At 28.1% G+C, this 23,871-nt stretch overlaps 2 protein-coding genes across 3 annotated transcripts; both read left to right on the top strand.

The window, feature by feature from the left end:
- Nucleotides 1-112: 112 nt before the first annotated feature.
- LOC129969701 (gastrula zinc finger protein XlCGF26.1-like) lies at nucleotides 113-2,162 on the top strand. The gene has a single exon (XM_056084388.1). It carries the CDS (start codon nucleotides 283-285, stop codon nucleotides 1,669-1,671), a length of 1,389 nt encoding a protein of 462 aa, XP_055940363.1. The 5' UTR covers nucleotides 113-282; the 3' UTR covers nucleotides 1,672-2,162.
- A 9,501-nt stretch (nucleotides 2,163-11,663) lies between these two features.
- On the top strand, nucleotides 11,664-22,742 carry LOC129969427 (zinc finger HIT domain-containing protein 3-like). 2 transcript variants are annotated; one of them, XM_056083994.1, is made up of 5 exons: nucleotides 11,664-11,860; nucleotides 12,885-12,963; nucleotides 13,978-14,066; nucleotides 15,386-15,445; nucleotides 22,502-22,742. In XM_056083994.1, the coding sequence occupies exons 2-5, from the start codon at nucleotides 12,887-12,889 to the stop codon at nucleotides 22,669-22,671; spliced, it is 396 nt and encodes a 131-aa protein (XP_055939969.1). In that variant the 5' UTR covers nucleotides 11,664-11,860; nucleotides 12,885-12,886; the 3' UTR covers nucleotides 22,672-22,742. The 2 variants fall into 2 exon arrangements, with proteins under 2 accessions (XP_055939969.1, XP_055939970.1); XM_056083995.1 differs by lacking the exon at nucleotides 11,664-11,860 and adding an exon at nucleotides 11,973-11,993.
- The last annotated feature ends 1,129 nt before the right edge of the window (nucleotides 22,743-23,871 follow it).

Here is a 23,871-nt window from a genome sequence, read left to right as displayed (position 1 = left end):
AAATATTAAAAAATAATGAGAATAAATGTAAATGGTGCTATAGTAAGTATTTTGATTAGTTGTTTTCTTGCTGAATACTTCAGAGAAAATAAAGTGGCAACAGAAATTTCCTTTCTCTCAACTCCTCTTGACCGCCATGTTTGGTGTTTTGTTCAAATAGCATAATTATTTTGTTTTACACCGAAACGAGTTGAAAGAGTTGTTTACTATTTGCACGATTATAAACCTGATTATTCACGAGAAAAATTATTTCGTTTTCGTTCTTTTTTTAACCCAGTCTCGATGATGTCTTTTGAAGAAGTCCTAATGGCCACTGACGCAGAAGAAATTCAAATTGAAATGGAATCGGATGTATGTATACCTATGTTAGGTGTGCATAACTATTTCTTTTGCAATGTATGTGGCGAAAATTTTGAAACAAAGAATGAATTAAGGAAGCATAAGACGACTCATAATCCACCGAAGCTGTTTAAATGCGACATGTGTAGTAAAGTTTTTTCTAAAAAGTACAATCTGCAACAGCATATGCTTAGTCACACAGGAGAAAGACCGCATGTATGTCCAGTGTGTAACAAAGGATTTACGAGAAAGAAATATCTTGTCGAGCATTACTTAGTCCATACAGGTGAAGAACCTTTTGTTTGTGGTGAATGCAAAGAAGGATACATGACTGAAGAAGAATTGAAAGAGCATCACATACTACAGCATACTGATGAAAAGCCATATGCGTGTCCTAAATGTAACAAACGATTTGCTGATGAAGTTCAGTTTAAAGGTCACTTTTTGACCCATACTGGTGGTAAAGCATTTGAGTGTGATATATGCCATAAGTGTTTCAAAAATAAAACTTTATTAGCTCGCCACTATTTAATTCACACTGGAGAACGACCACATGTATGCACGATGTGTAATAGAGGATTTACCAATAAATCGACATTGGATCGCCATTATTTGACTCATACAGGTGAAAAACCATACACCTGTGAATATTGCAACAAGGGATTTATTCAAGAGCATCATTTAAAAGAACATTATTTTATCCACACTGGTGAGAAACCACACCGTTGTGAAGAATGTAATAGAGGCTTTACATATAAAAGTGCTCTGCGTCGACATTCATTGCTCCATACAGGGGAAAAGCCACATTCCTGTGAAATTTGTGGCAAGGGTTTCATTCAAGAGAGTCACTTACGGGAACATTATATATCCCATAATGCTGAAATGCCTCACATTTGTGAGATATGTGACAAAGGATTTGCAAATAATGCAACATTACAAAGGCATTATTTAACTCATTCTGGTGAAAAACCCTTTGTCTGTGACATTTGTAAGAAAGCCTTTTCACAAGAGGGTCATTTGAAGCAGCATTATGTAACCCATACTGGTGAAAAACCATTTGCTTGTGAAGTTTGTGGTAAAACATTCACATCTAAAAGCTTACTCCGAAGACATTCTGCTACTCACAATAATGAAGTAATCGATGAGAAATATATTTGTGAATCTTGCAGTAAGATTTTTAATGAGTTTGAAGCTTTGCAGGATCATTACAGTACTTGCATAATCGAAAAGCAATATGCCTGTGAAATGTGTGACAAAACCTTTTTTAGTCCAAATGACCTTGAGCACCATTTCCTGAGTCATGGTGAAGTGGGAGCTTTGATGAGCGCATAATGCCTTACTATTATATAAGTATTAATTCTTATGTTGCTATTTACATGACTGACACCTATATAATGAATTTAACTTCACTGCATTACTTGAATAATTAAGTATATAGATGTATTTTGTTATGTAGATAATCAACAATTACTATATCTTAGAACTGAAATGTAGCCGAACTTCTGTTGATAAGTAGTTTGTGATAATAATGTTTTAAAAAGAATTGGTAAAAGGATATGAAATAATGATAAATTTCATCAAGAACTACTTTTGTAAAATATGATAATATATTATTTTTCATTTGTAGACAAAAGTTCCATTCTTTACATGTGTAATATATTTTTCTAATCTTGACTTCTTACTGTGATATTGATGTCGAGATCTAGAAAATTGCTCAGACCTATTTAAATTGTTTGTTTTTTTAAGTTGTTATTCATGGCAAATAATGTAATCCATTTCTTAATTGTGAACAACATAGCTTGTTATGACAATGAATAAAATATCTCATTCATGAGAATACATAAATGATTTTCTTTGTCTGCTTTTAAAAAGACATTTTAACTGAAATCTTTTTCCAATTATTTGTAAATATATTATTATAATAAAATTAATTCATCTGTGAATATACTTTTGAATTTATAGTTTTAATAAATCCTGCTTTTAAATCAAAAATGTTGAAGGAAAGTATATTTAAATTTTTTAAAAATAATTACTGCATAAAATGAAATTTATCTAATTCAACCTGCATTTAGATAAATTCAGAAATTGCCTGTTATATGTGAAAACTTCTAAATGAGTTACACAGTATTAAAATTTGGCATGACCATAGTTTAACCCCGTGCTTGGTGCAATTCTCAAAAATTGCCAACAACGGTCTTGTGCCGTGTTTTGCAAAATGTTCAAAAGTGAGGGAGCAGATGTCCAATCATAGTGCATAATAAAGGCGAAAGAAAATAGGTTTGCCAGTCTAGAGAAAACAGAGGATGCCAGCTTTGGCACGTTATTGCAACTTGGCGAAGAAGAAGGTTAAACTCTGATTCACCCTAAAATATTTGCTTTTTTCATGTTATAAGCTAAACATTGTGGTATTTTTTCTTTAACTCGTCATCAGTATATGTATATTGTGTCAATTTCGCGTAATCATTGACTGTCTTGTAGGCTATTGAGAGGTGCTTTACTAATGCTTGACATTTTAATGGGCCAATTTAATCTAAAAAGTATCCAGAGGGGAAATAATACTTATAAAGTTATAAAATTTAAAACAAGGAGAAAACTTTTGTAGAATGTATCTTGTAAACTGCTTTATGAAAGTAAATGGTAAGGATTGAAATTGGAATCAAATTTTAACTTTTTTTTGAAGATGTTAAAATTAATGTAATTTTTTTTTTTCTAGTTTTAATCTAAATTTCTCCCAGACTTTATCATTCTGATTTTCAGTAAAAGAGAATTCATTATTGGAAAAAAAAAATAGAGGATATAGGTGTATAACACTTGCTACAGTAGAATGTAGAGTATTAAAAAAATTTTGTGGGAGGAGGAACATCAAACCTTGCAACATTCATGGCAAAGGTATTAAAATATAAATCAAACTGTTGTTAAGGCAGAGAATTAAGGATGTTTTCTGATATTTTAGGTAGATTCCTTATAAAAAAAATTACCTATTATTGCAAATGGTTCTCATGACCTGACTTCTCGAAAATTTCTACCGATCTTCACCAATCAAGGTCCCTAGAATGCAAAATGAACCTTCCTTCAAAAGTTTTTATAGATCATATACATATAATACTTTGCCATGTTATCTAATTAACTGAAATAAGTTTGATTGAATTTTAATTGTCTTGGGATATGCTGTTAAGAATGTAAAAATTTCAGATGAGTGTGTAGATGGGTCATCTTGCTCAAAGATGGTAGAAATTTTCATTTCCCTATAACTTAATGTTGAAGATAGAAAAAAAATATATTTGTCAAATTAGTGCCTCATTAAGTCAACTTTTGTATTGTATTATTTAAAAGTTAGGAGCTAAAATGAGATTTCCAACATATAATTTTGAATAAATTTTCAATTTTGAAAATAAATAAAACATCTACCTTTATTTTATTTCCATATTTCAAAATTGTTTAAAGGCATCTGGACTAAAGAATTGCAGCTTGAATAAATTTTATAATATAAAAGTAAAGAAGGAGAAAGATTTAGTTTCAACATTATAAAAAGGATTATCTTAAAAATTTCCTGAAACTTCATGTTTTTCTAGTTCTTTTGAATATATTTTATCATTTTATTGGAAATAAGAGTAGGAATTTGTATACTTTATTTTTCCAGTTAAGTAGAAGAATCATATACTATCTTTCCTGACTAGACAGAAAAAAATTTTAATCATATCTATTAAAATTCACTAATCTAACTACTATAATATAAAAAAAAATTACAACTGGGCACCATATGTTGACATATGCCAGGTTCTATTGTATGGTCATTTCTCTTCCCAATATAAATCAAATTATTTTCAAAAGTTGTATTTTCTTTGCGACAGTGTATGCAAAAGTGAAAAATCGCTTAAATACTTAATGATTGCAAGACATTTGACAGTTGCTTGTTTCTTAGATAATAGACTTTTTTAAATTTTACTAAGATCTGTCGGAGATTAAAGAAAATATCATGAAACTATACTGTTATGACGATTCAACCAATTTGCTAGCCGGATGTCAATTATATTTTGCAATATTCTTTATATAAAGAATAATTTTTTATAAAATGCTGCATATTTTGTGTAATAAACATAAGTTTTGTTTGATTAATACATTTCTTAAATGAATTATTTGTTATTCCGGAGCTTTTGTTATGTTACTAAGGCATATAATATTTTTAAAAGTAAACACTATACCTTTTCACGAATATGGGTATTTGTATTAAACATATAACAACATATGGAATACTCATCAAAAAAAGAGCATCAGAGATATTATATTAGTATATTATGTTTGCTAATGGCATGCAGTTAAGCCTTAAGCTTGTCAGTGGCATTCAGTTGATATGCAAATATGAACTTTTTAAAAATATTTCTTTTTTTTTAAAATAATCCCCTTTATTCTAGTTAATAGTTATAAAAATATTATGAATATACTTGAATATTCTCATTAAATATTCAAAGTGCAACAGATAGGATCTTAATTCCAACAATAATTAAGAAAAATGGATGATTTTCCCCTCAATATAATTGAAAAATCAGATTATAAATTTGTACTTTCTATAAATATTATTATATTCTCTTCATATATCAATAAAATAATATTCTTTGCATTTAATTGAATGAAGAATAATTGCAAATGATTGTTAATTTCCTCAAATATATTTAAAACACTGAGATAAATTTTTAGTTTTTGCCAATTGATATAAATATTTGGCATTTGCTTAATAACTTCAAAACATTTCAATAATATAAATTTTGTAAAAATAGCAAATATTTTTATAATATTTGCTACTTTAATATTATTTATTTTGCAATATATACTGAATTGTATGATTGCAATAAAATGATTATCTATAATTGCCACAAAATGTAATTTTTTATTTATTTATTTATTTTTTTGTTGTCTAAAGATTGAAAACAATAACTTAGATGATAAGGAATCTATTTTTGTCTGCCAGTTTACCAAGACAAAAATTTTTAGTTACTTCTAGTGTACAATTTCATATTCAGAAAAATAACTGTTTATCAAAGAAGGCTAAGAAATTATCAGGACTCAATTAGATATTATTAATGAATTTTTAAAGTCTTTGCATTATTTATTTTTGGTTTGAAGATATTTTATGTTCTTTCTTCATACCCATTTTTTGTATGGTAATAGAGTCAAACTTGGAATGTTCTACTAATAAGATGAGAATCTTACACTATCGCATCAGAATAAAGGTCGATTCTTGCTCATGCGATAATTGCCGAATAACCAGTGTCAATTTTTATACATTCCAAGGAAATCTGTAATAGTAAGAGCATGAAAATTATTTATTTTCTGGCAATTTAGATACAATTATTTTCTCCTAAATATTTTCTAATTAAATATTGAAATTTTATGATTTATTTTTCTTTTTAGTTTTGAACTTGTGGTGAAGAAATATTGTTTACAACTATATTTTATATAATTTCTTATATTTATTTTAATTTGCTCGGTCAATAGAATCAAGCAGGACTATTTTTTCATTCAATTGCATAAGCAGAATTTGTCTAATCTATATTGATTTAGCTTTTTGTGAATTGATGATTGCAATTTAAACTAATTAATTATTAAGTTTGTTTGTTTGTTTATTTTTTTATTTTACTGAGAAAAAGAAACAACAAAAATTTAATACTTGCTTTGTTGAATAATTCCTTGTGAAAAGAGAAAATATTTATCATAAAATAAAACCTTTTAAATTAGTGAAAGGAAAAGATCACTATGATGTAATAAAGAAAATGTTCATTAGTTGAGCAAAATGTTGGTGAATAGTTGATAGTAATTAGGTATTCACTAGTATGTTATTATCTATAATATATTGCTGCTAGTTATGAATATATTAAAGATAATTTTTAAAAATTAGAAAAGACCCTCAGATTTGCAACTTGATTGAGAAACAACATACAGTTTTTTAACTGTTGTGGGAAAAAATAAAATGAATGCAGGAATCAAATGAATGGAATGAATTCCAAAATTGCAGGAGGCTGTTTTAGGGAGCTAGAGAAAATAGGATCGTACAGGAAAATACTGAAAAAGTTTGTATCTGAGGTAGTTATTTTTTTTTAATTTGAATGAAATAGCATTAATATATTCTAAAGTGGGTTTAATTTTAAAATCTTTATGCAAGATTTGATATCTTACATAGCATGGACATTTTGTGATTCTCATTAACTGCTAGTTTTAATATTCTTGCAAATTTTTTAACTTCTTGATGACTTTTGCCGTAAAATGAAGCTGCCTGAATGATAGATTTGCAAAACAAGTGTATGTTATTGATTATCAGTTCTCTTTTTTTAGCCATTGGTTGATTCGGATGAATATTAGTCACTTAGTGATTATTAATCGGAACGTCAATTTAGAACAACAATCAATTTTAGTGATTATTTTTAGAACATCAATTTGACAATCTCAGTTACTTGTATTTATTGACTCAAGAGATGGATTGGCAATATATTTAAAATTGGTATTATTGTTGCATACATCGTTTTATAATAAAACTGATACATACATATTTATTTGGATTGACCCTGAATTTCTGGTCAAGAAATCATAGCTGTAAGTGGGATTCAAAATTTTGAAGCACTTTAATCATATTGTTGCATTTTAGAAATATCTTTGCCATTTAGATTGAGGAATGCAGGCTGGAGAAACTTCCCTCTGGGGGGATTTCAGTCCTGCCAGATCTTGGGCAAGTGATAATGCTAATCACTTTTCTCTCAAAGTTATGATAATCTAGATATCTACGAATAATTTTTTTTTAGTCTGGCCAAAAAAACTGAGTTGCATTTATTTAAGATTGAAACCAGCTGTTGCTCAAGAATACTGTCTAAATTATTTAATGAGATGAAACAACATCAAAAGCTAGAAAGCATTGCTTAATGTCTGATACCTGCAATGCTTAGCAGTCATTATTGATATCTGCACAATCAAGAAACATCCTTTTTTGTGAATAAATACTTGGGAAAGTTATTCAAAGCACTTCTTCACGGTTGTGTTGAGCGAAAAAAATACCTTGATGAAATTCGAAATCTCAACCACCGAAATGTACAGATTTTTATTTGAAAAGAAAAGTCATGGTCCCAAAATATCTCATTAATGATCGACTGCCACATCCACTTCCATATTCGAGAGATATTGCAAAATAAAATTAATATAGAGTACTCTAATTAATTTTGCCACTTGAGAAATATACCTAACCAATCAGAATGCTCAATAAATTATTATGAAATTGTAATTTAACATGGCATTAACTTTAACTTTTATAGCATGTATTTCACCAAAATTGGTCCACATGGCTATATTAATATCATCGAAACTTCGAAGACAGCTATTATTGATAATATTGATTGCCATTGTAATGTGTTTTTGATTGTGTAGCCCATCACTTGATGACACTTCAAAAATTTTTTATAAATACGGTGACTGATTACTAGATAAATTCAAATAATGATTCACTGATTCTATTTATTCATATCTCAGTACATATATCTAACCAGGATATAATTGTCATGGTAAAGCAAGTTTGATTAATTACTTTTTGTCACAACAAAAGTATAGTTTCAATAACATAAGCAAAATTGAGTAATTCTATGGTCTTCATCTAAGCATTTGTTTTAAAACGGATTCTGATTTTAGGAAAATAGAATTGAAGACCATCTCTAATCATGACCCACGGGAGAATCAGCAATTGACTGCAAATCAGAAATATTGTAGCCCTATTTCAGCAATGAAATCTACTGTCTTACAAATTTACAGGTAATTACAACGCAAGGGAGATTATTTTTTCTATCGAAAATAAAGTAATGACAAAATCGGATTTTCTCACTGAATTTAAAAAAATGTCGGTTCGAGCAGACAAATGTTTAACATGCCAATTTCCAATTTATTCAAGAACATGAATCAAAAGACAAAACAATTCTTCCATCAGCATAACAATGGCACATCTTTCTATGGGGTCATTTCACGGTCGCGTGTTGGTACCAAACAAACCGCTTCCGTTAAATTTTCAACCGTTCTGCGCATGACTTGATGTCTGCCGATAACGTTGACGAAACCATTATTTAGTAAATATTACGCTAGCCGATCAATTATTAAAAACTTCTGATTTTTTTTAAAGATATTATTTTGAATTATTTTCTCCCAATTTTCTTAGTTATATAATTTTATTTCTTATATTAAAATTTTAATTAGTATTTTCAATGGAATTATTGTTTTTGCATACTTAATTAACATCGCTTTTTAATTCGTTTGGTGCCGCTTTATTCTTTCCTTTCCCATATCCTTCCCCCACTCCCTTTTTTATCCGAAGGATACATTTTGTCAAATGACTATGGCAGTGTTTTTGAAAAATTACATATGTTCTTTTTTACATACTATTTAAATATTATTGAATGTTGAATCTTATGAATATAGTTCCCCCCTCCCCAGTTAGTTCTTTTTAAAAATAATTATTACTCTTAGACAAGTTAATATTTTAAAGCTTACTAATAAAATTATTACATTTTTTTTTCTTATGTAATTACTTTTATAAATATTGAGACTTTGATGTTTTCAGTTTGCTCAGAGGAAAGAACATGAAACTCAAATTAGTATATATTGAATAAATTATGTTTACAATTTCAAATTATGAAATTTAAAAGGTATGGATACCTTTTTTTAAATCTATGCAACTTATGAATAAATAATTTCATTTTAATTTGTAGAAATCATTAAAGAAAAACCAACAAAATCACACTTTCATAATTTTTATTTACACGTTACAAATATATATATATATATGGAGAGAGAGAGATAAAATATATGTGATAATTATTTGAAAAAATATGATCAAATGTATGTTTCAATGTACTCACTAATTCAAAAAACTAAAAAAAAAAAATATTTACTATTTATCAACATTTATTTTTTCTAGACACTTAGAAATAATATAAACACAGTATGACAAGAATGTCAATGTAAATGATGAAATCAATTTTATTCAACAGAAACATCCTAGATACTAAAGAAGAGTTTTTTTTTATCACTAATAAAAACATAATGTTGAACAATGTCCTTTTAAAGCAGAACATTTATGAAATTTTTTTAAATGCTAAAGTTACATTGAATAAATATCATAAAATAAAACAAACACATACAATACAGTAAATTTAATAAACAAGAATAAGGTCATGATATATATATATATACACACAGAGAGAGAGAGAAGTTAAATAGGATATAAAGAGGAGTTGAAAGAAATACTTTTATGCTTTCACAGAATTTGACAATTCAAAATTGATAGGTTAAAGAAATTTAAAAAAAAAAAAAAAAAAAAGGGAAACATGCATGTAGCAATGAAGTTGGGAATAAAAATTATATAAATGCTGATATGGAAATTGATTTTCAACGAAAAGACCTTTATTTATTAAAAAGAAATCACTGAGGTGCACAGTGTTATAACAGGATATTATGATAACAGTCAATTTCAGTTTAAATACAATAAACTATTGATATTCATTTTTAACAATAGAAAAGTTGTTTAATATAAATTCACTTTGAATCCATCACAAATCTGCAAATGCAATTAGAAAACTAGTAATATTCACTTCTACCTAAATTAGCAGTTGTTATTTTTGAAACAGGAGTTTGTTCACTTACATTAATTAAATTTAGATAAGATTTTGTAAAAAAATGCAATATTATATTCATGTAAACATTTTAAAACCTTCTAATTATATTCAAAATTATCAGAAATTTCATCAAATGTGAATAAAGTAAATTAGAAATGCACTCACGATTTTGTTTGATTGTTTTTGACGGCAAGTTTGAGTTTTTCTAACAAATTGCTGGAACAGCTATATTTAATAAATGGACACACACTGAAGGAATTCTTCAAAATGATCGGAGCATATCACTTACTTCGATGGCTTGAAAAAATCTATACCAAAGCTAAATCTATACCCAAGTCAGGATTGTTGAAAGGAAAATAAGAAAACATTTTATCATGACAGTCACTCTTGTGTTTCGCATTAAAGCATGCATCCATCAGCACACCAGTATTTCCTCTGTTAACACATAATAAGAGGAAAGAAAATGACTCAAAAATTATAACTTCAAATGAAAACAAAAAATCCGCTTCATACTTGGCGGAGAACGTTAATGGCAGACTGATCGACGAAAGCGGTGCGGATGAAACATAAATGCCATGCTCAAGTACATGACATGTGACTTTTACGTCACATGAATTGAGCCCATTTCAGTCTTACTGAAGAATAATACACATGAATTGACCCCATTGTTTTTAAAAGCAGCATAATACATGAAAAACGCTTTTTCTTCTCTTTCCGGATATTCTATTCGTTTTACGGTAAAAATAGAATATTGTCTCTTTTATTATAATTAAATGATAAATAAATGTAATTTTATTTTTGAAATAATATAGACTATTATTTTATTTTAACATAAGAATCTGTGAGTTAATTAAAAAGATAAACATGATAGATGTGTAATATTGAAAGATTTTTTTATTTTCAGACTTTCTTATTGTTATTAAAAATTTTCCATGCAATAATAAAAACCTTTTTTTTATACATATCCCAAAACATTTATTACCCCATATACTTTATTTAAAAAAAAAAAAAAAAAAAAAAAAAAAAACTGGAATTTTTCGCATGAATCCCATCATTCCATTAGATTCTTTATACATGATTTCATTCAATGCAACTAATTTACCGGTGTTTTAAGTCTCATCTACAATATGTGGATTACAAAAACACGCCGATTCCTTTCAAAAGTAGTATATCATATCTTACCACAGTCATGCTTATAAAAAATAGCATTGATTAACGTAAAACTGTCTTCACACTCACAAGTTTTTAAAATTCTACTGTTACACATTCCAGTAGGAAAGAACCCATATTTGCTAATCGACACAACTGATATGGACATTGATAGATTATCAAACGGTCGCCTGCTTCGGGTTTGCTGCAAAGGTTCCTTTCTATAGTAAGCTCATCCTTAAATCCCCCCGCCCTCCATCGAATTGCAGCATTGCTCCCATCATATGGATAAACCTTCCTAAATTTCTCAATCATTTTTTTCATTTAAATTTGCAGATAATTTTTTTTAGATCAGACCCGAAATTGAAAAAAATCAGCATAGATTCTTTTCGATTGCGAATGGGTAATTGGAGAGAAACGTGCATGATAATCCACTACTTTCGTTCAGTTAGTAGATCCGGGTTTGAGAAACAGTTCGTGAGTGAACAAAATTGTTCTGTTTTGTTTACAATTTCTTCTACCACGTGTGTTTGTCTTCATTCAAGCCCTGAAGTATTTGGATAAATATTAACTGTAACCTTTTCGCATTTGCACTCTTTCCCTCACTGTTTGTATTATTCGATGTTATAGTTTATCGCAAGGTGCATTTACTATTTTTGAAATTTTATTTTTATCTGCTATCATCCGTCGTTATTGAAACCAACACACATAGATTTTAAATAAGTTGGAATAAGGTAAATACTCAATTAGTCAAACGCAAGTTCATTAATTATGTACAATTATATTAATATACTTATTTATGTTTAGTGGGAGATTTTGTACCTTGGTCTTTACAGTAAACCTTTGCTTATTGCGGATTTTCAGAGGGTAATTATGCGATCTGCTATCATGTTTCCATTTAATATGCTGAATACTAGAATTTCATTCATATGTGGTAATCTTCTGAGCATCGACTGAAGTTTTCAAAATTTTGAAAAGATTTTTTTTGTTCATGGAAAATGAAACGAGAGAAACCATACAAATTGTAAATGCATTTGGCTTCGGATTATTTTCAAATTGGGAAGAAGACGAAGTAGATAAAGCGCCTCCAACTTACACAGAGTTTAACGTTTTTATTTTTTAATTGGAAGAATTGATTGATTTTACAATAAAGATGGATCCTGAAGAGTATAAAAGGAAATATTTTTTGAAAGTCATTGAAAAATACTGTTCTTCTTTCTGTAAAACGTTTACAGATTTGAATCAGTCTCTGTCCCAAATAAAACTCATCTGCTGAAAGAAACCCTTTTATCATATACTTACTGATTATGCAGCAACAAAATTTTTATTAAAAAAGGTTTATTAAGTTAATCTTTATTGTTTTTTCCCATTTAATGATAACAATATTTATCTTTCTTTGGTACTTATCAGTTGTAACCAAAAAGTTAAAAATTTCACTAATTTGATGATTTCAATCATCAAACTATATAGCATGTGATTTATACATTCAAAATTTTTCATAATAAATATTAATGCACTTCAATTTTATAATTTTGTGAAATTTTTTCTTTGCACATTTTGGCCGCTATTAATATCAAATTATAACCTTTGTTTAAATAATACATTTCTAATTTGACTTAAAAGATTTTTTTTTTTCATAGAAAGTTGCTTTTATAAAATTTAAATTTACCATGTGTGCAATATTTCTACAAGGCAACCTTGTATTTGGCAAGGGTTTGCAGTATTTGTCGTTAACCCATGTTTTCTTTTCTTGTATAGGAATGGCTTTAGGAGAAGCATGTGAAGTTTGTAAAAAAAGTGCTTCAAAATATAAATGTCCAGTATGTCTCATCAAATTGTAAGTATTCATCAGAAAAAGAGTGCAGAAAATAAAAATGCAGCTACTATTTTTTTCATGTGTTTGGGTAAATGTTTTAATTGAATTTTAATGTAGGCAAAAGGAATTATTTTATTTGTTCAGCTATTATCTTTGGATAACTATTATACATGGTAATTGTTAAGTAATGTGAATATTTATTTCATTATGTGCCTAAATTAGGCTTGAAGTAGTTTTTACATAATTTGAAAGAAAATTGCATTTTCGAAATCAAATAAATGTGTTTTTTTCTGTATAATTACGAATAGCTGCTTTTTAAAGATGAATAATGTGTACTAAAATGCAGTTATAGTTAGCAAATATTGTTTTAAAGCAATGTTTTGTTTCAAATGTTTTTGTTTAAAATAATATACAGGTGTCAAAGTACTGCTTAACACTTGTTGTCTTTGTGATTATAAGATCTTTTTACCAAAAATTACTGCTGATTATTAAATGAAAGTTATCATTATGCATATATTTTCTTAGAAAATCATAGAACTCCTGAAAACTAATCATCTATTGGTATTTTTTTTAAAAAGTATTTTACAATACATTAAGCCATACATTTACCATAATTATATTCTCATTGATGAAAAGCATATGTTATTCTGTAATTTTTGATAGAATTGAAAATAAAGATAGAGTGCATAATTCAATCAAATTTTTTTGCATGTATTAGCTTATTGAATACTAGCAGTTTTAAAATTTAATTTTTTATGTATAGTGTACATTCAGCATAAAACTTTGTATCCTTTATTACAGCAGTGTCTAATTTTATGCTATTTAGAATTTTATACAAAAGAATATTCTGTTTTTATTTGTGACATGTATCTTTACTAAGTGTTTTAGTTGTTTTTAATAATTTTTTGATTTCTTTATATCTGCATTTTTATTTAAATATATTTAAATATTATTTCTGTCTTGCATGTCTGAGACAAAAGAGCAAGTTGTATATAATTTGTTACTAATTACAATGGTTTTTTAAAAATGTTTTAGTTGTTGTGTGGCATGTTTTAAAACTCATAAATCAAGTGAGACTTGTGTAAAACCAGAACCTGTTGTTGAACAAAAACCACCAGTTGAAGGTAAGTACTTTTTAAAGTACCCTTTGCATCATTAATATATATAGGATGGCATAAAATAACTTTCCCTATAATGTAAGAGATAAATCTCCACCCATCCAAAGCGATGTACCAGAATTTACATGCAGACAGTGTTGAAAAAGTTGCTCTTTGGCCAGTTGATTCTAATGCTGACTAATAAAAAGATTATATTCTATGAATTTCATTCTGCAAGTCATTCATCTCTGAATGCGTATTTTTTTTAATGACTTGAATATGACTTGAATCATTCTGTGCAGTTTGGAAGTCTTTTTTACTAGTGACTCTTTATGTGTGTGGACTTTATGTTCCATAACCTGTATATAAAATGTAGCTTCACTTCCTTCATAAGTTTTTAGTTACAAATGTCCCTGAGCAAGAAATTTATTTATGGTGCTGTATGTATATATATATATATATATATATATATATATATACAGCACCATAAATAAATTTCTATATATAAATATATATATATGCATAAAACAGCACCATAAATATATATATATAGTACACACCCAATTATCCAGTTCTCAACAATCTACTATCTGACCTAGTTTTCTTTCATTGTAATTAAATGAAGAAAGCAAGGCATCTATTAAAGATTTTTTTCAAAAACTAAATTTTGACTCTTATCTTAGGGTTACCTTTTCATATCTGTGTAATTATTTATCAGTAAAAAATAAAATCAGTTTGAGACAATTTTTTTTAAAAAAAAATTAGGCCTACGATTTTCATTGTTTTGTTATTACGATTACATTGTTGTTTTGTTAAATTGCAGGGGATGCAGTTAAATTTATTTCAAATGTTTGTGTCTCAGCATTTGAATGCATATTTATGTTACTAATGATTAGCTTGTTTCAAAGGCTTACTTAAGAAGACATTTATTTTAAAAGTACTTATTTTTGTCCCCAAGAACTTAATTTCTTTTAAAACATGTTTTCATTGTCCATGAAATGTTAAGTAACTTAAGAAATAAATTAAAGAATAATTAAAAATATATTTAAGAGTTAATTCATTTATTAGTGTCATTTAATATTGTATTTTCATTTGTAATATCACTTATTAATGATTTAGAGATAAATTTGATGCATTTACACATTTAGTATATATATGTTTATATAATAATTGTGATAAATATGCAATACAGTGATTTATTAAATTTGCTTTCAGAAAATGTGAACAATTTTTTGCATATTTTCCAAGTTTTGCTTTTGTACGTTTGAAAATAATAGTAATAAACTAGCTCTTCTAATATTTTGACTACCATTTTGATAAACTGAAATTATTATTTATTTATTTAGAGCAACCATATGAGTTTGAAACTGAGGATACAGTGAAACCTGAAAAGTTAAATCTTTTACGTAAGTATATAGGATGCAAAAATATATTATGAATTTTTAATTTAAAAGAATTTTAGAATTGCTATATATTATATTAGTATCAGCTGAATTAGTTTAAATGTCAAATTTAAAAATATTTATAATATTATATTTGTATTTATTAAACTGATTATAAATGGTTACGACAGATTGTTGTTTTATGATTGAGGACTAATGCTCTTTAAATTTCAAACTAAATGTAAAAACTGTATATAAAAGCAACAGAATACTGTAGAATTCTTTGAAGTTTCAAACTTTTTTTAATGGTTAGACAATGGAATTGTTGAATGAATACATTCATAGGTCATTTCTATTGCATTCAGCTGAAAGTTGCTGTATCAAAAACAACATTTTCCTTGTGCTCTATATTTAAATATCAAAGTAAATATAAAAGCATTTAGATTGTATTAAAACAGCCTTGCAACCTTTTTATTAACCCTTTAATGCACATTTTTTTTCTCACGAAAACATAATTATTGATTATAGATTCTATATCTTATGTATATGTAAATGTCCGAGCTACATTCATTGCTGCATAGAAGAGTAACCATGAAATTTTAAACACCCGAGATGAACTTAGGCTTGCAAAAATTTGCCATTAATTCGTATCCGAATCATGCTTGGCTTTATGCATTAAGTGCTTAAAATCGCTTACAAATTTAAATTATTTTTTAAATTGATACTGAAATTTGTTTCCCTGAAATTCATTTGCAGTTGAATGTTATGTAACTTAAATTTATTTTATAATATTTGTTAGTGCACATTTAAAGGCATTAAATTACAATCACTAAAAAAAAAATCTGATTTTAGATGCTAGGTAGAAGAAAGGTGACCTTGAAATTTGTATTGTCTATTAACTCTCTACAGGGTTTAATCTAGCCCCATCTACAAAGGAGTTGACTAAATAGTTTTTGCATGATTGCTTACTTGAGGAACAATTTGGGAATGGGTGTGACCCATTTTTACCTAAATGGAACTGTCACCATGCAAAACTACCGAATTTTGTTGCTAGAAATAACGAACATTGTTCATCAAATTTTATAGCAAATTGACCGTTTAATTATGTTTTGCATATTTTATCATTAATGCTATGATTTGATCTTTATTTTTTGAGGAGCAATTTTGAGTTGTTGATACTCATAGTAGCCACCTGTATTGTTTGTCAACGGATTCTGAGACGACCACATTTCGACGATTGCATCTCATTAAGGGGCGAGATGCAGAACGATGAGTGCATTTCCTATATTCACCTTTAACCTTGAATTTCTCCCATGAGATATTTTTTAGTTCAGTTTTTTTTTTTTTTTTTACGTATACATGAGTGTTGTGTTATTTCTGACCGCATTTCATATTAACTCAAAATTTTGTATTGGTATGGCTAGGTCAAGTGGTAGAAAAGCCTTCAGGAGTGTTATGAAGAAAATTTTACATAATATCATTAAATATTGTGACCAAGAAGTAAAAAAAAAAAAAAAATGGGGAATCAAAATATTGCTGAAAAAATTTAATAACATAAAAAAGTAGCATTTTAATATAAAAAAGATCATTATTATTTTGTAAAAAAGTAATTACCAAATTTTAAGATCAGAAATTTTTATTTATTCATCATAATTTAATATTTATGCCCCTTACATTAAATAAAAATGGCTCTGAAATATTTTAATGTACATTAGTACCGTTTTCCTTCTGTATTACTAATTATCCGTAATGTTTACGTCTCATAAAATCGCGAGTCTTCATTGTTAAACGTAAACATCTCCTCCTTTCATCTTTTCTCTCACCCCTATTTTGTCAAATTAAATCCATTCTAATGCATGCACAAAAGCATGGAGGGTTTTACAAGCCGTTGTTAAACAGTATATGTTCATGTTAAGAAAATTTATGACATCTCACTTTTAACAAGAAGTATATTCTCAATGTAAACATCCTAGGTGGCATATATATATATATATATTAATCAACAATGGAGCTCTATATTATATTAGCACATTTGTAAAATGCTTACTTAGTCAATCATTTGCAGTTTATGGGGCTTCATCTTACCAAAAAGGTATTCTAAACAGCACTGTTTTTTACATTTTATGGAACTCCACTTTTATTTGTACATATTTGATCAATGTACTTATTCAGCAGAATTACAATCATCTTGTTTATTGTTCAGTGATTTACAGTACACTCCCGATTATCCGCGGAATTGGGTTTCAAGGCCGCGGCGGATAACAAAAATTGCGGATAATCCGAAAAAAGCTAAAAACGGGTATAGCAAAATAGAAAACAGTCATTCTAACTTTGAAAAATCGTTTTATGTACAATAAAACGTAAAATAAACAGCAGGAAATGTTTAACTAACGCTTAATATTTTAATATATCACTCAAAACTAATCTAAAATGTATTTTGTTAATGAAAACAGAAAAGTGCTTTGTACTTACGAGAGGCATCAAGGATACACAGAAAAATTAATACATATGTACTGTTTTAATACTGTAATGTATTATGTAATTACAAAAGCATAACTGTAAAACTACACCTTTTTGAAGAAATCAGTCATTTGTGTTTGCTTCTTGCTTTGGAATCATTTTCTCTTTGCTTGGAAGCAAAAAAAAAAAAAAAAAGAACTTCATCCGGCAGGCGCGGATAATCGGGAATCTACTGTACTTTCCAGAATCACCTATACATATGTATATTTTAGTTTTGTATTTCAAAATCAATATATCATTATGGCATTATAAAATTTTCACTGCCAAACAATGTCATTATTCATAATTTTCAGGCTGATGTGGTGTAATTTAATGTAGATTGTGCAATTTATATTTTCATCTAATCCCAGAAAATGGTATGTTAAGTATGTACTCAATATAAAAGATGCTTTAGACATTTTTGCAGGATTTTATAGAAATCCTGAAATTTGTTTCTTTTGCTAAATTAAACTTCCTGTATTATGATATATTATGCACATTATGGCAAATTATGATTCTCTTTCTCATTGTCGAAATTTCAGCTTAATCTTTTAATATAAAATAAATAATGAAAGAATAAATAAATAAGTAATAGCATCACATATATGGGATGCTTCTTATTAAATTTTGGCTTAGTCATGCAATGGAAAAAGTTTAAAATTTATGAATTTTCATTATCAGTTTGTAACTAATGTATAATTCAACATGATTGTTATATCTTTATTTATAATATTATTGTGAATTCAAATATCTTCATATTTGCTCTCTCTAAGAATATATATACATTACTTATATATAGAGAGAGATAAATCATCATAATAATTCTCATATATGAGAATTGTTAATGACATTTATTCATTTCTAAATACGTTTTTTAATTGTTACTATTGATTGGGAACTGGATAATGATAAAAGATTTTGTTTTCTTCCTGTGCCATAAATTTTAAGTAATTTTTAAATCAAATGTCTGAAGAACTTTTGTCATGGAAGATGCTTTCAGTAAAATTTTATTGCAAAAGGGGATTAAGAGTTACAGACATAACCTAAATTTGTAACCTGATATAATCACCCAATGAAACTAGTAAATGTTTGGTAAAATCTAGGCTAAACATTGTGTGGAAATTTTGAGTGGAGTTTGTAATTGTGTACAATGGCAACAAATAAGAGTTATGCCCATTGATTACTGAAGAAAGAACATTGTATATTTAGTCATGGAGAAGTCTAAGTTTCATGAGCATCCATGAGTAATTAGTGTAAATTTAAATATGGTTTTGTGTAACAAAGGGTTAACCAAGGAATACACTTACTTCTGTTTATGAGATTGCCATACCATCTGGACCTAAACGATACCACCAGATAAAAAAAGAATGGCTTATGAGAGAGAATAGGGTTGTGGGGAAAGATACATCATTCTTAAAAGCCTTTATCCGATGAGGGAGACTCATCTCTTCACTTCTCTCTATAAAACTAGGAATAATGAAACAGATTAGCAGAATCCTTGCTTTGCATATGCAGAAAAAAAAATCTTTTGAATAAATACAGCATAACTGAAAGCTGCAATTTTTAATGGCCCTCAAATCTGACAGTTTATTAAAGATTATTATTCTGTGAATTCCATGATTGAGACAGAGCAAAAAGATTGTCTTTGTTAAACAATTTCTTTGCAACCATAAGGTTTCAAACTACATTATCTGGTTAACAGCATACTTAGCAAGCACAAAAATTTTGGGTGAATATGAGCCTAAAGTTCCCTTTATTATCAGCCATTTTGATTGTTTCCATGAAAATCTTTATAGTAAACGATTTCATCAGGATTAAAATATAATGAGGAGCCAGTGTTGGGGTGGATGGAAAACTCATATGAGGGAAAATGACTGTAGGAATTTGCAAAGCTGCATTTGAAATGGAGGAGGGGGGGTAGTTTTTGTATTGGAACATAACATAACATTTTATTTTGTTTTTATTTTATTATTCCCAATTTTATTTTAGCTTTTGTAGATTAATACAAGTATTACTATATTTTTTTGTTTATTAAAATGCTTTAAAAGTTGATTTAAAAAAAGATGTTTTAAAACAAATTTTAATACCTAAACCTTAAAAATAATGGTACTGTCATATCTTACAAATAAGAACTGGGTTAAGACTAAAGTCATATTTGTTTTCAGCACTTGAAATACACATAAAATCAATTTAAAAAATGCTCAACATCAAATTAAGTATTGTCTTACGTTATTAAACAATATATATATATTTTTTTCTTTTTTACATTGGCGGTAGAGAGTATAGACATCTGGAGTGCTAATTTTCATCGAAGCTATAACGATTATATTTTCCATTTTTAAAACCAAGATATTATTACTATGTATCATTACTCATTTACTTTCTCTATACTACTGTTTTTTGTGCATTCTATTCACCAAAGAATAACAAAAAAATTAAATGTTGTTATCACTAATTTTGTGTTTTATAGCATATATATATATATATATATATATATATTGTTCAAAACAGTTGTAGAATATTATGATTGTGAATATAAACTGCAGCTGAGAAAATATTTTGACTTCTTTATGATGTGTAGGTGTTGTAAAATATTAAAAAAAGAAGCAACAAACAAAGATTAATTACATTTCATTCACAATATTTGACGGTAAAGGAAAAAAAAATCCAGAATTTGAGCGCATGATACAAACCAAAAATAAGATTTCAAAGTATAAAAAGTTTCAATATGGGATATGATTTTTCCTGCGCGAAAGCAGTGCTGCATATATATGTGGCATGGAATCAATGAGTGACTTGGATATTCCTTCCCACTACCATAGAAGAGAACTTTCCAACTGCTGAATTGTTCCTGGAAGTGATAAGAACTAGCAAACCTTTTCCCTAGATGTCTGAAACATATTCTGTAGGGCAGTATGGTTTCTATCCATGAGAATGTATTCATCTCTGATTTCTACTGTGTACAGGACCATAACAAGTCTGAGGATCTTATCCTTAGATCATCATTAGTGTTCCATTCCTGATACTGTACCGGTAAGTGCGACTATCGATATGAATATCGGCCTGGATCATCATTTCACCAATTCGGACACTATCACGCACAAATACAGGATTATTCCAGTTTCTCTGCAAATGAGAATTTGCCTATTGTTGGGTTGTACTTTGAAGAAGAGTCACTTGTAGTCAGGACTCGTTCGTGAAGAGCACATGGTGGATAACGAAACATAAACCACATGTCTGTGAGCATACAAATCCTTATGGTGGAATCAGTGTCTAACAATTTGATTCTAAATTCTGGTACCAGTATCTCACTGAAGATGCTATTGTAATAAAGTAGCATTCACAAAGCGGTTTATTTTTATCGTTAGTTTTAAGTACCGAACTCCATTTTGTATTGTTGCAGGCTTATACCGTGTCCCGATCTTCAACGAACTTGGTTAATTTCCTAAAACTGATTTCATAGTCCAGAAATGGCGCTTTAAAAACTCCTAACGCTTCCGCTACAAGGGATTGCGTTTGGCAGGCCTCTGAACTACCGATGGCCCTCCAGGCTAGCGATTTAATTGATTTATGTTGCTGAGACATCGTATTCAATATTACAAAGCATTCAATGTGGTCAATTGTTTTCAGTTTACTTCTACATAAAGCATGCCATTTTTCACTCCTTTAAAACTCGTAGTTTTCTACTTCATAGACAAAATTTGCATATTCTCAAGTTTGTAAATTTTGTAATTTTGCTTTTTAACCTCTTCGTTTTTGTTTTTATAGAATTTTATAGATGTTAATGCCAATTTTATAGATGTTTTACACAGAACTCACAATATACTCTAATTGTTTTGAGCGGTATATGTAGCATATTCTATTAATTTTAGTTTCTCCCCTTCCCCTTTTCAATGGGTTGATGTCATTCTTAGTTGAGAATTAATACACTTAATAAATATATGATTAGATTTTTAATAATTTTTATAATCTATGAACATAATTTAGGCAAACAATAAACTTTAAAAGTATGGAAATTAATTTGAATGAAAATGTGTGTGCATGTATCCAATATAACACTATACATTAAGAATACTTTTATTATTAAGCTGGTGTTTCGCTGTCTTTACATGTTTTTTTTTTTTTTTTTTTTTGAAATTTTATATAGTAATTAAGACTTGTAAGCTGTTATTTAAAAATGCTTAAATAAGTAATTGTTTTAATGACATTTTAGTTTCCAAATGCTAATTAAAAAATATTTAAAAAGTTTTTTTCTCTAATTTTTTTTTTTTTTTTTTTTTTTTTTTTTGCTTTTATTGTATGAGCGTATTAAAAATAAAATGATTTTTTTTTTTTTTTGTCTTGGAAAATAATGAGAATGAACACATTTTATTTTTCGGTTGCCTACTAAAGAAATATGATTTTTTAAAATGGCATCAATCGGTTCTTTTAATTTCATTTGCATTTGGATTAAAAATTCAGGAATCTTTTTTAAAAGCTTGCATTTTGAAAGAAGAAAAAAATCGACTGTGCTACATTTTATAAAAATGTATTAAAGTATCAGCATAGAAAATAAAGTTTAGATTTTATTGTTCTGAGCAGGTGATGATCCTGATGTTCGGAAAGATTTAGAAAACTCTCATTTGCGGAAAATGTTGGAGGAGTTGAACTTAACGCGGAATCCAGACGTGTTCATTGAACAAGCAATGAAAGAGCCACTCTTTGAAGAGTTCGTAACTCATTGTCTCCAAGTTGTTGAGGATGAAAACTGAGGAATGTATTGTTATGTATATATTGTAATTTACTGTTGTTTGTAAAAATGTATTAAAAAAAAATCTTTTTTAATGTAGTAGAATTGGAATTCTTAAAAATGAATTGTTTTTGTTATATTCCGTAGTTTTTTTAATGAACTGTTTTGAAACAAAAGATTTTGTATCATAAAGTAATTATCAGTTATCTGTTCTTAATTTTAGTTTGAAACTTTTTGAAATTATATGTTGCTTTGTTTAGAAGAAAGTGTTATTTTATTAGCGGCATGATTAGTAGCATCGCGTACATTTTCAATCGTATGGATGCTATAACTTTTAGGCTGGTCACCCATTGCCGATTTTTTTTGTTGCAAAACTATTTTATCTAGTTGCCGTCATGTTTCTATGGATTTAACTTTTTTTTTTTTTTTAATACTGAAGTGTCCAGAAAACCCATTCAAGCAAAGTGCAACGATCACCCCAATATTTTTGCAAAATTTTTCGTTATTTTCTTTATGCAGTGAGGTTTCGTAAACCCTTTCGGTACTTTTGACGTATGAAAAAAGTCGGGTATTTATTTAAATTTGTTTCAATTTTTTTTAGCACTAACTGTTTTAAGTTATCTCAATATCATATCAAAACCATGTATCTTCTATAGTATGAAATAAATGAGTTTTTGAATAAAAATCTATTATTTTTTACATGTCCTAAAAATTAAAGTGCTCCAAGTACAAAAAAGGTGGAGGGAGTCAAATGGGTACCCAAAAAGTTAAAACTCTTAAAGGAAGTCTGAACAAATATTTCCTGCACACTTATGTATTATCTTCATAAGAATGCGAACTGTTATTGCAATTTTTCAAATATGTGTGATGGGGTATCTTATTTTTAAAAAAAATGTCGAGCGTTTTAATATTTTGAGGTTCTTTATCTCTAAGTCTTATCGTAATTAAAAGGTTTCAGAGGAATTGTTTGCCTTTCCTGATTGATCTCACGAATTCAGTCATCAAAAATGAGAAAACGCTTTTTTTTTTTTTTTTTTTTTTTGAAAAGAACATTCTAACAAACCAATCAAGTCTACTTGATCTTTTTTGGAGAAAAAGAAAATAATTAGTGCTTCTTATAACTAGGGTTTACATTCTGTAAACATGTCACTTACGATGCAGGTGAATTTTAAAACCAAGTTCATTTAATCATTCCCCACTTTTGTATGTCTTTCTAACTTAG

The sequence above is a fragment of the Argiope bruennichi genome, chromosome 5 (assembly GCF_947563725.1).
Source record: "Argiope bruennichi chromosome 5, qqArgBrue1.1, whole genome shotgun sequence".
Taxonomy (NCBI): domain Eukaryota; kingdom Metazoa; phylum Arthropoda; class Arachnida; order Araneae; family Araneidae; genus Argiope; species Argiope bruennichi.
The sequence above is the reverse complement of the archived record's forward strand: the minus strand, read 5'-3'. Positions and strand labels throughout refer to the sequence as shown.